The 19,064-nt window shown below is 37.1% G+C and overlaps 1 protein-coding gene across 6 annotated transcripts in view; it reads right to left on the bottom strand.

Moving 5' to 3' along the window:
• thada (THADA armadillo repeat containing) overlaps window positions 1-19,064 on the bottom strand; it is a 130,611-nt gene that overhangs the window by 10,554 nt on the left and 100,993 nt on the right. For 3 of the 6 annotated variants that reach the window (XM_067387007.1, XM_067387009.1, XM_067387010.1), the window contains 5 exons: window positions 10,867-11,264; window positions 6,403-6,527; window positions 3,196-3,268; window positions 1,840-1,999; window positions 1,601-1,723 (listed from right to left, as the gene is read on the bottom strand). In XM_067387007.1, the coding sequence (XP_067243108.1) occupies window positions 1,601-1,723; window positions 1,840-1,999; window positions 3,196-3,268; window positions 6,403-6,527; window positions 10,867-11,264 (879 nt within the window). Of the gene's footprint in view, window positions 1-1,600; window positions 1,724-1,839; window positions 2,000-3,195; window positions 3,269-6,402; window positions 6,528-10,866; window positions 11,265-19,064 lie in introns of those variants that run through there. The other 3 variants (XM_067387008.1, XM_067387011.1, XM_067387012.1) reach the window with 3 other exon arrangements.

Raw genomic sequence — 19,064 nt, 5'->3', positions numbered from 1 at the left:
CAACATGCTCGTTTTTCTTACCCATGTGAAGCAGGATATCAGTGCGTCAGGGAATGTGGTAATGATCTGGTTTTGATGTGACTGATTTATGAGACGGAGGTGCTGCTCCTCTCTGCATCGCTGACCCACACACCTCTATTTCAAAGGCGCAAGGCTGCCGTTCACCGCCTCTCCTCCACACCTCTCCTCTGTCGCTCAGTCAGGCGAGGTTGTAAACAACACTGACCTGACCTCCCCCCATCCCTCCAAAACACTCTTTAAAATACCTCCCCTTCCAGCAATCTTCATTTGATCTCCTTGAGTGAGTGTTGTTGTATTTATCCTATGTAGGCCATGTCTCCCATTGATTTAAGGCAATGGTCTGGGTTCAATACAAGTTAAGCACAGAATTGACAGTATATTTTTAAAAAGCAGCAGAAAAAATCTTAAGAACAGTAATGTACTTACAATGGTCTAAATCATTCTTTAAATGATGAAACTACTTTGAGGCATCTCTGGTTATGTGTTACAGACGTGAATCCTGTAAACGAGCGAGTTTGTCTTATGTAAACAGTCCATTTCTAATATTCGTGCATGTGAAAGATCATAGTTTTAATAGTTTTACATGGCCATAACCCTGAAATATTGAACATTACATTACACAGACAGATTAGCAAGATATTTTTTTCAAAGAAAAAAAAGTGTAGTTTAATGCTAACACATATGTTTGTCTTGTGGATAAACTTATGAAAAATGATGTATTTTAATGTTTATGGCCTATTTTGGTGGACTTCTATTGTAAGGGAGTTACTGTAATCCATATATTTTTTTAAAGATTGTCTGTAGCAGAATTTTCCAAACTGGGGTTCATGAGTTGATGAAAAACTAATAATGAACAGCTAATAATTAATTAAATACTAAAAATGTAAAATTGAAAATACTAAATAGTTACACTTTATTTTATTCTGTCCTTGTTACAGTGTAACTATACTTTAAGTACTAAGTAATTATAAATTAACATGCACTTACTATATAGTTAGAGTTAGGGTTTAGTTTAGGGTTAGTTGCATGTAATTACGCATAATATAATGTTATTACTACTATGTAACATGTAACAAGGACACTGCAAAATAAAGTGTTAAATAAATCAACAAATACAATCAAAATAAAATGCTTACTAAAAATGAAATATTTTATTTGTTTACCTGCATGTTATATGACCATTAACCAACACCAGGGAACATGTGAATGTTTTGTTACATTATTGATATATTAAAGGGTACCTATTATGGCTTTTTTATTTTAAAGAGACATGAGCTAAAATGGAGCATTTCAGTCAGAGAAAAGAGGTGAAAATGTATGTACAGTATAAGAAAAATGTTTTTTGAACTTTAAATCATGTAAATGTATTTGAGCAGAAACCCAAAATAAAATTATGAACTTGTAAAATAGCATAATATGGGCACTTTTCCTTAAAAACCTCAGGAGGTACTATAGAAGTAAATATTTTAAATCAAAGGGGTTTGGCTGACAAAACAGTTAGGAAACTGTGTTACTGATAGAGCTTAACTTGCACTGAACCCACAACATCTCTTAAATATGAGTGTATGCATGCGTGTACCTGTGTTCTGCAAATGGGCTGGTATGTAGCAGGTGAAGTCAGCTGCCCCATCCCTGACGTCCTGGTCTTCGTCCTGTAATAATGTAAACAGACACTTCCATAGAGCCACAGTGTGTGCGATACCTAGACACAAACAAACAAATACACACAGACAGACACACACACAGAAACACATGGTGTAAGCTTTAGTTTAGATTCCAGCATACTTGTTCTTGTCCATACTGTATGTGAACACTCACCCAGAGGCAAAGCTGGCGCCGTCAGTAAGGTGGGGACGGCATTCACCAGCACCTCTGCTGACATGAGTTTGACTTCTCCAGGTTGCTCATTACCGCAGCTCTGCATGACCAGTGCCCCCCATCTGCTCAGACTCAGCACTGCAGCCTCACTGAGCTCCTGCTTTATAAAAACAACCACATTACTGAAGTGAGATCAGACATAAAGCCCAACTAACTTGCTACTGTACTGTGGTGATACCACAGTTCAGTGGTAATGCCTTGGTACTTTGATGTATATCATAGGACTGCACTGACATAGATACACATTATACTTCAAGGTGTTAAATATCAGTAACTGTACAACGGTATCGAAAGTGATTCATCTATCAATCAAAATCGGCACAATCTATTTTTTTTAAATGAGTTTTACTGTTTGAGTTTTTACTGTTTTTTGTTGCCAAACGTATCATTCATTTGTTCATGACTCCATTTATTTGTTGTTTATGTGATGCAAATTATAATACCACATTTGTTTAATATGTAAAAAAATTAAATTTAAATTGAATTTCCAGAAAAATAACTTTATCATGATATATAGTGTTACCGTGATGTATGATTATACTATACAAAAGTTTGGGATCATTAAGATGTTTTTAATGTTTTTGAAAGAAGTCTCTTATGCTCACAGTACATACAGTGATATTGTAAAATATTATTACAATTAAAATTACTGTTTTCTATGTTAATAGATTTTAAAATGTAATTTATTCATCTGATGGAAAGCTAAATTTTCAGCAGCCATAACTCCAGTTTTCAATGTCACATGATCCTTCAGAAATAATTCTAATATGCTGATTTGGTGCTTAAGAAACATTTCTTATTATCAATGTTATAAATAGTCGTGCTGCTTTTTTTGTGAAAAACATCCTTGCATACATCCTTGCCAAATAAAAGTATACATTTTTAAAAAAACAAAAAACTGTCAACTAAGAAAAATGATCTTGGAGGACATAAATCTCAGTCGCCTTCTCCCCCCTCATCACACTTAGAGGCTAATTGCCCAACGGCCATTCACAAACCTTTCAGTGACCTACAAACAACGTTAACAGCTCTTAAAAACTTGCGTGAAATCAAACAGGCTAATCTTTCCGGAGCCTGTGGTAAAGCTAAAGAACCTATGCTCTCTTTTTCCCAGGGATTGCCTTATTTGTAGTGAGATGTGACGGAATGTTAAGCCGCTATAAGGTTAAGTATCTGTAATCTGATTCAGTCTAGATAGAGTGTCCAGTTTAACATGCTTGAGGTCTGTCTGGAAACTTCCCACACAATGCTTCTCTCTTTACTTTCCTCACTCTAATTTCTTTTGTTTTTCCTTACCTGCGGCGTTGATTCAGCCAGGTGCACCACCAATCGAGACGTCAGGGAGAGAGTGGCACAGTAGAGGTCCACACTGAAACACAAAGAAGAACATGTGAATAATAAAAATGCTGGGTGATGCAACTAAAAATGCACATTGATCATCAGAATCCATCCATCCATCCATCCATCCATCTTCTCGACACAAGCACTCAAAAATCAAAATGTAGCCAACTATGTTGAAGCAGAGCAAAACATTTTATATTTACTATAGTAATTTCCAGGATTTATTATTATTATTTAAAACTATACAGACATGTTCTAATTTTTATAAACTTTCCAGGCCTATAAAAAAACATTTTATAATATCCTGATTTTCCCATGACCATCTGGACCCTGATCATAAATGTTGTCTGATCATGAACTGACAACATACTTGAAATCGACCGTCTAGAGGGGCTGCTTTTCTAACTTGATCTCAGAACAGGTGTAATCCAGCATGTGTTGTCCAACAGAACACGGCTACCAAAATACACTGAGCAAATGTGCCATTACACAACACTGCAAGTGTCCCCCTGCATTACTCAATTGCAAAGACACACAGCAAGTATTATGGTGTTGCTTAAATCACAGGACGACTGTTACAAAAGACACATGAACACTGAACTTAAGGGGAGAGATTGAAAGTGTATGAATGTTGCAGGGAGCGGGAGTCTTTGTAATGTAATACCGAAGACCTGTGCTCACTGCGCACCGGGATGTGAAGGTGTCTGCTATTCAGAGGCCCCTACAGGAACCTAGGAGCCAAAAACAACAGACCAACTGCACCTGCTGCCACATAAACACATATTAAGACATGCACACAACCTCCAAGCATGTACATAGCCACAAATTATAGGGAATAACCCTATGTAAAGGTATACAAACAATTGAAAGCACGGGTAGCTGTGACCCTTTAATGTGTAAATCAATCTCCCTCCCGCTCTGCCGTAGGTATGAAAGGGTGATTGATGTACACGGGGCAGCTGGCAACCACAGGTATGTGTGGTTTCTTTTGTAGTCGGAGCCCACATCTAAAGCCATTACGCTCCCCGCTAACAGTGCTCGCCACTCAACAGAGTACCTCTCGTCTCCCTAGAGGGATATACACCACCCCAAACCGCTACTTCAACAATGAGGAGGTTTGTTGGAGTCCACAGCTGCTGAGAACATGCTGTGTGTTTTTAGGGTGTCAGTGCAATGTTTTATACAATATTAATTGTTTAAATCTAGTGTGGACATTTTGCACAACTGAATGTAAATGGAAAAAATAACATTCATGCCTAAATCCCTAAAGATGTGGTCACATTTACCATTGTTTGGCAAATTTTTGTAGATGAAAACCAATGATTTCAATCACGATCAGGAATTTTGCATGCGTTACAGATTTCGCCACGCAGATTTCACTTGTGTCAAGATGGCCACATGAATTTGCCACTTTGACCAGTGTTGCCAGATTGGAAATGTCAAATTATCGTACCAGAAGCTCAAAATTATCGTATTTGGAACAAAATTATCGTACACGACTTTTTAGTGTAGGTAAATTAATAGCTAAATTAATAACAATTTATTTTTAAAACGGAAAGACTCAATACTGAACTAACATAAGCTGGACAATCACACCATTTTAGCTGTTGTACAGCCAAAATTATGTTCCCTCTATCTCTGTAAAGCTACTCACCTTATTCCAACGCCCCATGATGCTTTGCGTGAATTATGGGAGTAATTCCGTTAAGCTGTAAACAGTCAGTGATAGACTCTATGAACGCAGTAATGCATTTTATTTTTCAACTGGGTACAATGAGATGACATCATTCTACTCACCCTTCAACCAACGAACATTAAAAGGACATTTAAAAGTATCAATGAGGTACTTTCAACAGACCAGGAAAAAGTGTGATTCTTTCCACAACAATAACGTACGAGTTAAATATAACTATATCTATATTATATAATATAAGTTGCCTTAATAAAAATACCAAGCATTACATTATTCTCATGATGTCTGAAAATAAAACATGAAAGAAACATTGACAGCTCATTCAGTCAAAATGACGGATAAGCTTTATTTGTAGGGCAACCTTATGATTTGAAACGATTAGTTTCAGTCTTTTTGAATGGAAGTTCCCCAAACTGGAAGTGGAACCCATAATTCGAAACGCAGTAGGCTAGTCAGGAATAAGGTCAATACTTTGACACAATTTGCATTGTAAAAAGAGCTGTATAAATAAAGGTGACATGACGAGTCAAATGTACAGAATACAGCTATTTATCAATAGACCAACAACTTTTTGACATGAACTGCAAATTACCACAATACATAAATAATTAGGCGTACCTTAGTGGGAAACAACTGACCTAAGCGCCGCGGCAGGAACGCTAACTTGAGCTCGTGAGAGAGAGTCATTCTCCACGACGATTGGCCGAGAAGACGCAACAAAGATGAGATGGAAGATATGCCTAACAACGTTAACGTTCTCCTTACAGTCATGACGTAGAGGATCCACACAGATAGAGCAATGAGCCGATTTATAATGACCATCATTTTAAAGTGTCACAAAATATTGAAATTATCGTACATCATGGGATTTTTTTCATTATTGATCGTACAGAGGTCAAAATTATCGTACAGATACGATAATTATCGTACGTCTGGCAACACTGACTTTGACCAACAGAAAGCTGCTTGTTTTGTGAAAGTGGCTTCTGTGTTAGTGCTTCATACATTGCTACACTACAGACAATAGACATTGGATCTTTTTTGCATGTGAAGTTTTGCTAATTAGAAGAGGACCTAACATAAATTATAATGGTTTCAATGTCTCGAAGTCAATGGGGTTTTTAAAAGAGTGTTTGGCTAAATGCCTTAAATAAGGTCTATGGTTAACACAAGCTCAAGATATTTTCACATTTTATTCTATGACATAAAATACATCAGTAACCACACCTCACTGCCCTTTTAAGTTTTTACCTGTCACTTGTAGCCTAAGCTTTTGCTTTTTTTTTTTTTTTTTTACTTCTGCCGGCTTCAAAATTAATAAAAGTTGTATTCATTTATGAAGATTATAATGCTGAACAAAACGTTTAAGAATAATAACCTTTTGTTGGTCACAGAACTTGTCTGCAACAATTCAAAAATGAAACGAAAAAAAAATATATAAATAATATAGTTTGATCTATATGGTTCACCTGTGTGAAGATGTCTCTAGCAGTTTGAGGAGATGCTCTAGAGCCTCCTGACAGCTCAAAGACATCATCCCATCGTTCCAGGGCAGCAGGGAAGAAAGTGGGAGGACAGCAAGAACTTGCAAAACCTGTGAAACCCCAAGAGAAATGGCGACTTTAGTCAGTGTAGATGCACTGAAAAGATATTTGCTGCTTGTTCAAATTATTTAATTAAATTAAGCTAAAGCAACAATTGCTATTCATTCTTAACATAATTTCATTGTTTTTAATGCACTTAACTCTAAAACTGAAGGTTACTTAATCCTTTTGTGTTAGGATTACATGAATGGTTTTCGTTGCATTAACTGAAACTGGGCGGTGGATTGTTACAGTAGTTCACAGCATGCTTTGCAAATATTGAAATGAAGTGTTATTTTGTGTTTTTGAGTGAAGGGAAACATCTGTTAGTGTTTAATGATCAGTTATGTTTGACATTTGACAGAGTTTCTGTTATGTTGAATTTTTTATGGTTACCATTATGCTGAAGATTAGAGTTTATGGTTAGGTTGTGGATAACTGCATGTACTAATATTACAATGCTTTGTTCAATGAGCAATAGCTTTGCTAATGCCAATGCACTAACAAGTTTCTTCCTTCTTTTGCTGTGTGCAACACTATAATTGTACAACATACTGAAAGTCAAATACAAACAGGTATTTTCTGTTTACTCAAAATCACACTCTTGAATATATTGGAATCTACTCAATATATTTGAACTGATATGACTAAAAAAACATTTACTAAATTCAACTAAAAATATGTTTAAAATGAAGATAAATTAATATTGTGTAACCACTTGCCTTTAAAAATGTAGTAAAATCAAAAAGCCATTTTTTTCAATGTGCCCTATTAAACTAATTTTCACAAAACACAACGTATTTTCAAAGTTGTCTTTGTTGTCGTCGTCTGAACGATAAAAGTGTTTCTGTATATCTGTCATGCACAGCCTCATTTTCTTTCATTTCAAAAAAAATTTGGCATCTAACCTGACTAATATACAAAGAGCCGGAGACATAAAATGTGCTGAAGTCTGAATATTGCTGAATGTTCAGTGAATATTTTCATTTACCAACCACACTTCTCAACCTATATTCCTTTCATCCATATGAACATTCCCTTATTCCACCCTCCCGTCTGTCAGTAACATTCCTCCCTCCCCATCCATCCATCTATCCTTCCATCCCCCTGCACATAAAACACATCTGGTTCGGCTCTGGCCCCAAACACTCGCCTCAGAAGAGCAAGGGAGTTAACGGAAGACTTGTTTTTCTTCTCCTCAGACCCCCACCGTCTTTCCTTTCCTTTAACGTGACAGGCCTGGTAGCTCATAGGGGTTTGTTGATATTGTTTAGCCTTATTTGGTTGATTATTATTTCTTTGAGTGCACAAGAGCCTTAGAAAACAATTATAAATATCCTTATTTATGTCCTCTGTACTTGATTATATTTCAGTACTATAATATAAAGGACTGAAATATAATCATTACATCAGAGGTTCCCACCCCTGGTCCTGGAATACCCCCAGCACTGCACAGTTTAGACATCTCCCTAATCAAACACAGTTGATTTAACTCATCAGCTTGTTAGTAAAGACTCCAAGATCTTAGATGGGTGTGTCAGATAGGAGAAGCATCCAAAATGTGCAGTGTTAGTAACCACTGCATTATATTATATTAAAGTACACGATGAAACCAGTGTGGATTTAGTCCTAAGACTAAAATGAATATTTTCAGAACAGATTTAAGCACTAGGCTTTAGTTCAGAGTTGCACTTCAGTGCATATCTTCTTATTAGTATAGCCATTTGAGCCCACAGAGGAAAATAGCCTAACTTTCCTAGTCACTTCCCAGAATGCTTTGGTGGAACAGTAGACTTACCATAGAAACTAGGCCATATCGAAAGTCTAGAGCCTAACAGCAGGACTTTAAACATTAACAGTTGGCCAATAAAACAGCTTTTAAGAACACACACACACAAAATCACTGCAACAGGCACACAGAAAAACATGCATCCCCAGACACAAACACACAAGCCATTCCCGAAAAGCCAATTCCCGTCAATTTGAACGTTGCTTAATGATAGAAACGGCAAAACAGGAGGGTAATTGATGGTTGGTTGAGTGTTTATGAGGAATAGAAACATGACCCTTTTTTCTAAACAGGAAATCGCCTGCCATTTCACTTTGCAGGGCCAAAGCTCTGAGTTGAAATTACATTTGTGTGTATTGAGTCTGTGAATGGAAATTAAATGACATTCAGCCGGTTTCATTCAAATACTGCTGTTAGTAGCTCTTGTCCAGCAGGCTTTTTACAGTGTAGATGTTTATTCGGCTAATCAGGGAATCCCTGTATGAGGGTATATCATTTCCACAGCTGAATTCACTAATCTCAGGGCCACAGTTCTGTGTTCTGTTTTTTTTTTTTCAGTATTTCAACATGGTGGAAAAAAAAAAAAAAAAAAGTGCAAACCTGTATCAAGTTTGATTCACAAAAATTGTGATATCTGCAAATCAAATTTGATTATTCTAGTAGTTTCCTATTAATCTTACAGTTCATATTTGTGTTTTTGTAAAGTTGTTTTTTCCTATTGTTTATAAGTTTTCCTATTATATATTGTATAATATGAAGTGTTTTATCGTGTCTGTTGTAAGGTTTTGGGGAGTATGTAGAATGTTTTAGGTTTTCAGAGTGATTTGTAAAGTTTCTGTGTTTTAAATATCTGTAATATCAAATTGAAAGTTATAAGAGTAAATTTTTATGTTGTAATCTTTTTTCGTGTAAGAAATACACTTATTTTGATGTGATGAGTAACATACTAGCTAACTGTAGTAGTGTGTAATTTGATTACATATAAAGTTAAAATATCTTTAATTGTACTAAATTTCAATTTCATCGGTTGCACTTTACAATAAGGCTTCATTAGTTAACATTAGTTAACTACTTTAGTTAACTTGAATTAAGAATGAACAATACTTCTACAACATTTATTAATCTTAGTTAATGTTAATTTCAACATTTATTCATATACTATTAAAATCAAAAAATGTATTTAATGCACTAAGAAATAACATGAACAAAAAAATGAACTACTATTTTTATAAACTAACATTAACAAAGATTAATAATGTAACAAATGGATCGCACATTGTTTGTTACTACATTAACTAATGTTAATGAATGAGACCTTATTGTAAAGTGTTACCATTACATCAATATAGATGTGAAATTACAAATGGATTTAACTATACATGCTTGTCAATACATTCAGCAGTACACTTTAATCTTATTATAGAGAAGTATACAGTATAGATATTCAGCTAACTGAATTTATTATAATTTAAAAGGAATACATTTTCATTTAATTGCAGTCAACATGCAATTAAAGTTGCAATAGGCAATTCTCTACAGAAACATTTCTTTTATACTGGTTGAAAGACTCCTCATATCCTGATAGCAATCACGTATTTAAAAGGTCTTAATGTATTTTTATAAATATATATCATCTATGGAAGGCGTAAGACCATAAAATGTTCATCCAATATTTACTTTCGATCCAAATGAAATAATACGATATCCTAAATGCCTATCAACATATGTTTTTGCATACCCTCGCACCCTGTTCGCACAGACATCAGCATGTTTCATGTTTCACCGCAAACAAACAGTAGCCACCTTTTACAGTTCCTCCAAAAACAATGAGCTTAAGCTACGTTCACACCATAACTACCGTAATTAAGAGATGGCAACCCATGACGGCCAACCGTAGCTGTTCACGTCCTCAGAATTATGCATTTTCATGTCAACAGTATCAACACCGAAATAAAGTCAGGAACAAGCTCTCTAAGTTGTTTATGTTCAATATTATTGTAATGGTATGTGCTTTGAGGCATGAGGTAGTTTAATGTCATCTCTTGTGATGCTTTGCTGAGCAGCTGTGTGTGTGTGTGTGCCTTCATGTATTTTGGAGGAGGCGTGGCTTTGGATGGTGATTTGCAGGGAGGGTGGGATTGTATGCTTTCAATGCTAGCAGGCTAATGTTAACATTTCCCAGATCACCTACTGCACCTTTAAGTGTCCAAACGCATTTCATTCAGTTAACACTTAACTATTTTTTTTAAGTATAATATTTCTGTACACTGAGGAAAAAAAAAAAAAAAAAAAAAAAAAAAAAGTGTAGAAACAATTTCCACTCAGAAATTGCAAAACAACTATTACAATATAAAGCAAGATTGTTTGAAGTTGTAACACAAATTTTGTGTAGATTTTGTTAAAGTTCTTTTAGTGTCAGTTTGCTTTTGTAAAGGGTTTAAAAAGTCGTTTTGTACAGTTGCAGTTTTTTGTGTTTGTGTTGTATTTTCTTTATGTCAATTTTTGCAGTGTGTTTTATGAATTGTGTGGAGTATGACAACGCAAAAGTGTAGTTTCCTCACCTTGGCTTGACACCCTGGGTATGTCTCATGAAGGGCCAAAGAGGTTAGGCTGGACACACTGAGGTCAAAGGGCAAAGGTCCCTGACCACAATCCTGAGACTTTTCTTCTGTCTTCTGAAGTCTCCTGAGGAGGTGTTCTAGGGCAAACAGCCGAACCTCATAGTGTGGGCACTGCAGCAGTCGTTCCAGGAGGTCTCTCTGAAACCCCTCAGACTTTGGAAATTCCCAGAGGTGAGGTGATTCCACACAGATGCTGATGGCTATCCGAGCCAGACTCTGCAGGTACTGTGTAGCTCCAGGGACTGAGAGGTTTATGTGGTCTGGTCCCTGAGGGGCCACAAGTTCTGAGGCCATAAGAATGTGCAGTGTTTCCTCACGTAGCTTCTTCAGCGGAAACTCTATGAATATAGACAATAAATGTACTCCATTACATGTGAAAGAAGTGAGATATATTTTAAAATTAAAGCATAATTGATCTTAGGTGACATATCAAAGTATACAATGCAGTGAGAGAACTACTTTGACAGGTGTATAATAGTGAAAGATGATCAACCATTGAACTTTCACCGCCAAATATTGCTAAACTATGACATCACTATATGCTCAGCTGAAAAGCATCCTGGGAAATACAAGTGCTTCAGAGACTCAAACACAATTTCTTCCTTATTGAATTATTATGAACACAATATTCTTCTGAAAGCTAAATAAAGCCCACTTCTCCATCCAAGAAGTTCCAATGACCAATTCCAACTCCCACAATGCAACCCAATCCAGCCCTGCACATGATTCAACAAGGAGTGGACAAGAAGGCGGGGCCATACTGCATTCCCCAGGAGACGGGCCCGGTTACCGAGACATCAGAGTATCAAAAGAGCCCTCGTGCGCTTCTTGTAGCAAGCTCAGATTGACCTGAAGCATCTAGTGTGTGGTGCACTCTAATTTAGCCAAGTGTGTATGTGTGTATACTTGCCTGTCTCTTTAGGGCATGGACATTGCTCAACACCTGTTTCAATCATGTTAATTGTTGACATGTTCACACAGACCCAGACTATGAGAAGGGGGTGATGGGAAGGCATGTTTAAAATCAGGGTGGAGATGTTGATAAACATTTGCAGTGATGAGAAGAGGAATATCTAATCGAATGTGGAAAATACCTCATCACCAGAACCCTGCCACAGACATTGGCAACGTAACGTCAAGCCAAGAAACAGAGTCATTTATCATATATACATTTCCACATGCTTTTGCTCATGTTTTCTTGCTTCATTCAGGTCACAGGCACAAACAACTGTAGACTTGGTTAAACGTTCCTTGAAAATCTTCTCAAGTCAGCCCATCAAAAGTGCACCATGTACACATTTGTACAATATATTACTATTACAATTTGTGTCTAATGCTCACCAAAGATGTATTTGTTTGATCAACATTTCAGTAAAAATACATTCTTTGCCTTATAGATGTCTAAAACAATACAGAAAATGTACTTTAACTTTTCCACAAAGTAAAAGGCACTAGTTTCATATAACAACTCTCCTACACGTTCCAATAAATAAACCAAGAATGCCGCAGTTATTCAGAGTGAGAGAAAAGTGAAATGAAGTAAAAACAAAACTGCAGTGGGTTATAAGAGGAGTGATGGTAACCATTCTCAAGCCTTTAAACTCAGGCCAAGTACTCATTATCACAAAACAACCCACTAGGAGAAAAACATCATTAACAGAGGGAGGGAGACGAGAACTAGTCAGTCATGAGACCGACTTCGGTTAACAATGCTGATTTTTTCTCGTTTTCCTCCAACACACAGAGGCAGATACATAGAACAGGGGGGAAAAAAAAGGAAATGAGAGTGAAGAGGGTGTGTGGTGGAAAGAAAGGACGCTTCGCTATGGCATTTATTAATATTGTTGGCCCTCTGGAGAGATTGAGGACCACGGTAATGATTACCCTCGGAAATGAAATGCATTTCTCAGCAGGACAGACTGTGGCAGACAAAATGTGTATAAGTTTGGAGACAGTAGTTTTGGGGATGTGCTGGAATCATTATGAAAACCTAAACAGCCCAGTGAGACATCCAAGGCATTACATACAAACACACCCGTCACCCCAGCATGACTCAGAGAAAGCTGTGGTTTCATCAATGCCACGACCACCAAGTCTCAATGACCAAATTTTGCTCTCTCATAAAAATAGCAATATTACAGTCACTGGCACTAGAAAATAAATCCTATTGCAGTGAAATCAAACACTGGCAAAACACTCACACAACCTGGAGAGGCCATTCACTTTTGAACCTCTCAGCTAAAAAAAAAAAAAAAAAAAAAAAAAGAAGGGAGGGGAAAAAAAATGGAAGAGAGACATTTAAAGGGATATTTCATCCAGAAATGAAAACTGTCATCATTTAATCACCCTTATGTTGTTCTGAACCCATATAACATCTTCACTTTAGCACACAAGATGTTTTGAAGGTTGTGTGTTCACAAATTCTGGCCTATTTATCACACAAATCTATCTTATGGCTTCAGAAGGCTTCAAATACACATACAATCATTTGGGCCACTTTTATGATACTTTATGGTGCTTTTTTGTCTTTTTTTGAAGTCTGACAGCCTCTGGTAGCTATATACTTTTACTGTATAAGAAATGTGAACATTCTTCTAAACATTTTCTTTCAAACTCATACAGGTTTGGAACAAAATGAGGATGAGTAAATGACAGGGTGCGTCTCAATCAGCTAGATTATGTTCATTACCTGTAATCATGTGTTTTTTTTTTTTTTTTTGCTGAAATGTAATAAAATAGTAGTCTGTATTAAAAAAACAACAACATCTATCATGTTTCATTATGTGTTGTGAGTTGACTCATGTGATTTATGTTTCACGCTTCAGAACATCAGTTAAGGGAAAATAGTGAGCGTTTATGCTCCCAGGTGCATTGTGGGACTTTTAGGGAGTGAAAGTGTCAGTGCCCTGGTAGGATTCTGTGATTGAGACAGCCCTTAAGATGGCCGACTCCCTGATCAGTGCCCTGACTACTGAACTAGGGAGCTGATTGACACCCACATTTCATGATTCGATTTTGGTTCACAAGCTTTTGATTTGATTCAATTATGATTTCTGTTCCAGTCAATATCTAATTCATCTGGATATACATTAAGGCCCAATCCCAATTCTACCCCTTACCCCTTCCCCTTCCCCCTTGTTTCGCGCGTTCACGTGAAGGGGTAGGGGTGTCCCAATTCTCATTTGGTTGGAGGGGAAGAGGTAGGGGGAAGGGCCAGGTAGCCCTTCAAACGAAGATTTTTCGGGACCACACTTCAGACGAAGGGGTATGATAAATTTCCAACATGGCCGACCAAGCGAGCAGAGAGACCCATAAATGTAAGTATTTTTTTACGGTAAACAGTATTTTAGTAATAAATAATCACTTGTTTTATGTTGCCTTTGATCTTGTGTTCATGTATACGGTTATGTTCTCCGAACAAAGATTTGTTAAAATCGCTATGAAAACAGTTCGCTAATGTTTTTTACTTTATGATAGTTCCACAACATATTTTTTTTATATTTTATTGAAACCCGCGTTGATTTGACAACATAAATTCAAATCCGGTGGCAGCTAACTTGTCTTTTTGACGCATGCCTGATTAATGTATTGTTTTGTTGTGGTTACGTCCATAAATACGTTACTTTACATGATATAAACAAAAAGTGCATTCAGTTTGCGTGCTTATTCATCAGTATTGTATGTTCTGTATCAACCAGGGACTCCTGAGGAAACACGCAGGCTCGTCTCCTTTGTCTTATGCGAAGAACTGAAGACAAATGCAAAAAAATAGCTGTCGCCCAAGCAACAGAGATCACTACAGCTATCGATGGCATCTTAAGGCTTTTTTAGTGTGACCCTTTTTATTAACGAGACCCATAAGCATATACAACCATGTAGCTAAACAAGCCAAAACGAATTATTAAAAACGAAACTGAAGGTAAACCTGCGTTGCTCTCATAGTGGTTAACGTTACCTCTCTCTTTCGGTGAAGTGGTGCAGCTGCTCTTGCTGAATGGCACGGATTGCACTATGGACTATTGTACCTTTTGTATATTTTATTTTTTTTAACAGTATTTTATTTTTTATAATGAACAAGCTGCGATGTCAGGTTTCCACTGCTTTGTTGTGTTGTGTGTGAGGCGCGGGCGTGATCAAACAGCTGTCTTTACAGGGGACTTGCCTCATCGTCATGGCATCGTCAGATTACGTCAGAATTTGTTGCCGTCTGTTGGAAAACTGTTCACACCGCGCAGACATTCCACGACCCGGCAAACACCGATTAAACATGTTCAGTCAAGTGAAAACCGACTCCAACAGACGCCAACAGGGGCATCACACCGATCCAACAAACTCCAACAGACGAGTGTTGTCGGTGCGGTGTGAATTGGCCTTTAGAAGTGTGTGATAAACATCGGGGCATCTATGACGTAGGAGCTAGCGACGACTTATGATGACGTGTAGCGGTCTAGTAGTGGTGTCCCATTTCTTAGGGGAATCTAGCGGCATCTAGCGGTGAGGTTGCGAACTGCAACTAACGGCACACACCTCTTGCACCCATCCCTTTCGGAGTAGCTACGTCTGGCCAACATGTCGTTGTCTGAGAGAGCAGAGAGTAGTCTGTGTGAAGCAATGATATTTCTTCTTTCATCTAATAAAGAACGGACTCTGCTTCTAATAAACCAGACGACTACTACAACTTTGTGCTCATTCAACGTAGTGAAGATGCAAGCTGCCTCTAAAAACACGAACGATTTAGAAGTACAACCACATAGTGACGAAACACGCTCTGTTTGTCCATTTAGGGCTGCTGTAGAAAAATGCCGGCGCATAATGACAACTTGACATGGAGGGGGGACCCGCGGTGTATGACATAAAAATGGCTCATTCTAAGGTAATAAAAATGTAACGGTTCATTATGTAAGGTCTTTATGTACCACTGAAAACATAGTTATGTGTATTATATTGCATTACGGTCAACAGATCCTCACAAATTTTACACATTGCATTTTTCTTCGGGCATTTTTTCTTTGTCGGCCGACTAAGTTTTTAAGCACCGTTGGCTGAAGTTGGTCCTCGTTGGCTTTTTTTCGGCCGATTTGAAATGTTGAATCACCGTCGGAGCTCGTCGGGCCATCTGATCATTCTGATTGGCTGTTCAGATACTGCCACCTGCTGGTATGGAAAGGCATTTCATCTTGTGCAGGCACAGAACGGACGTGCTACTTGGCCGTCGGCTGTTTAGCGTTGATTTGGTGTGTCAGGCCAGACACAGATCCTGCCAACGTGAGCCAACCCTGCAGTCTGCTTTCGTCGCCACTAGTTTGTCGCCTTGGTGTGTTCTGGCCAAGCGGCAACCTCCCCCTGTTTCTCGTGAAGCCAATACGGAAGTGAATTAAACTGCAATTCATCGACTGGCCACTAGGGACAGGCTGCAGAAGTGAGCAGAATCTCATTGACCATCATGTTAAATTAGCCAAGTACAGCAGAAAAAAAACATGTTTACAGTCTGGTTCATATTGTGGTTTTGGTCTATACTGCAAATTTTGCCCTTCATGACAACTCTGAGGGGGGTGAATTTTTTTATAGCTCATCTGTATAAATTATATTGAGCCTTAAAGTTCTGTATAATTAAGGGCGTGGCCACTTGAGTGACAGGTATGCCGCTGCTGTCTGTGAGCCGTCATGTTACCTCAGCAGCTAATTTCAGCCACTGAATTTGGCATCTCAGCCGTATTTGTGCCTTTTTTCTGGATTATTTTATACAATATATGGCTTGCTGCATACTCGATACAGATGTCAGTCTGTGTAAACGTGTGTTCCCATGCGGAACACACGTTGTTGGATCGTCGTGACATTGGCTAAAAGTTTCGTTTCTGAGATTTACTACAATGACAATACCAGGAGGATATACAACTCCGACAGCACTGCTTGGATATAACTAAAACTGCTGCACTATTTTGAAAAATTATACTTTGGATACGTGCTCATTAGTTTGAGAGAACATTTGAGAGATATACATCTGGTACATATATATATATATATATATGTATATATATATATATATATATATATATATATATATATATATATATATATATATATATATATATATATATATATATATATATATATACACACATATCCATATATATATATATACATATCCATACATATATATATATATATATATATATATATATATATATATATACATATCCATACATATATATATATATATATATATATATATATTACCCAAGTGCCACGGATTGGATTCATCTCGCAATCTCTATTTCATTATAAAGGTATGAAATCCCATTTGATTTGTGTTATTTGCCCACCCCATACAAATTAATTAGCCTACTGGTGTTGGAGCATCTATAACATTATCGTAAAAAAAAAACTGCTGTTCAGAACTCTATGGGTGACGTCACGGAGACTACGTCCATATTTTTTTTTACAGTCTATGGTTCTGGCCTTAAAAGTTGTAAACCCTGTCATTTGATACAATACTATAATAACTATAACAACAGAGTCCAGACTATTAAATTTAATTGCTATTTATTTTTAGATACAATAAAAATAAAAATAAAAACTTAATGTATTAGTTGTATACAAACATTTAAACTGCACATAAGGCATTCAGCGTTTTAATTATATAATAATAATGTCCGTCTTTTTTCATTAAAGATTTATTAAACCATATATTAAATAATTAAAACATCACTAACATAATATGTAATATAGTGCATATATTTAGCAAAATGGTCCTCTGTAGCTTTTTTTTTTTTTTTTTTTGGCTAACTAAATGAGATACGGACATTGAATGGCTTTCCTAAGGTAAATGTAGCATGTGATACTGTTTACAAGCTTTATTACTGATGTCTTTTTGAAACACTGATTGACTAATTACACAAGACGATACAAGTCAGTCAAGTCCCTTTCAACATACCTTCTGATTTTCATGTCTATTTTGTGATAAAACTAGTAGTAAAGAGGAAAAGATTATCAGAGAAGTAAGTTTCAATCCCTTTAGTTATTTATAACACTTTCTCACTTTATATAAGATGGAACACTCAATAATTCTGTGAAATACAGTACAGCCCAAACACCTCTGCAATGCAATAGCTGTTAAAGTACATGTGCAATCTTTGAAAAAGTGTTCAGCTAGATTTTATGGTGCAGGAAAACAGTGGGCCGTCTGTACTCACTACAGTAGTAAACACACACCGATCCACACAAGTGGCAACGTGCATGGACACATGGATTTTACATTATGCTCTGCCATCATTACCCAAACTGTGAAAAACAAAACCCAGACGACTGAGGAACGTGCAGAGCAGATGTGAGCATGCTTTCCCACAGTGTGCGACCCCTACGTTGCCAACCACCTTCTGACGAGTGTGCGCACATGTTATCCACAATTTATTTCACCTGAGGGGTAGAAATATGGTGAATAGAGTACAATCTGTGCCAAAATTATGGTTTGAATGGCCATCAGAGAGAGAGAGAGAGAGCGACAAAATGTGAGTGGTGGTGTATGTTGAGGGAGCATTTCTCAGGCGGTACAGCGTTTGATCCACACAGGCTCGTAAACCCGTTCCTCTCATGCCCAGCTAAAGCATCGCCAGTAAAAACACCATCACAATCCCTGCTTAGAGTCTCAGAGCCAAACTACTAAGAGCACTTGGCCTCATACCCACCCACCTACACACACACACACACACACACACACACACACACACACACACACACACACACACACACACACACACACACACACACACACACACACACACACACACACACACACACACACACACACACACACCAGGATGGGAATACATGCAAGAACTGCCTAGAAAATTTCACCTCCTACTTAATAGTTCCAAGACAAATGAAAAAGCTGATTGTTAAGGTCATTCCGACCAGTTTGAAGCATTAGTGACAAATTAAATGTTAATTTCTTATCTGAGGTTACCAACACCTGAGAATAGTGCACTTTAGGAAAGAGAGAGCGAGAGATACAAGAATAAAAAGTGTGGGAGGGTGAATCTTACATATTATTCCAAAATAAAAAAAGAGAAAAAGAAATATTGATTACACTTTATTCTAATTTTTAGCATTAGTGAATGTTTGAACCTTTTTTACTACTT

Source organism: Chanodichthys erythropterus, chromosome 5 (genome assembly GCF_024489055.1).
Source record: "Chanodichthys erythropterus isolate Z2021 chromosome 5, ASM2448905v1, whole genome shotgun sequence".
Classification (NCBI taxonomy): domain Eukaryota; kingdom Metazoa; phylum Chordata; class Actinopteri; order Cypriniformes; family Xenocyprididae; genus Chanodichthys; species Chanodichthys erythropterus.
The sequence above is the reverse complement of the archived record's forward strand: the minus strand, read 5'-3'. Positions and strand labels throughout refer to the sequence as shown.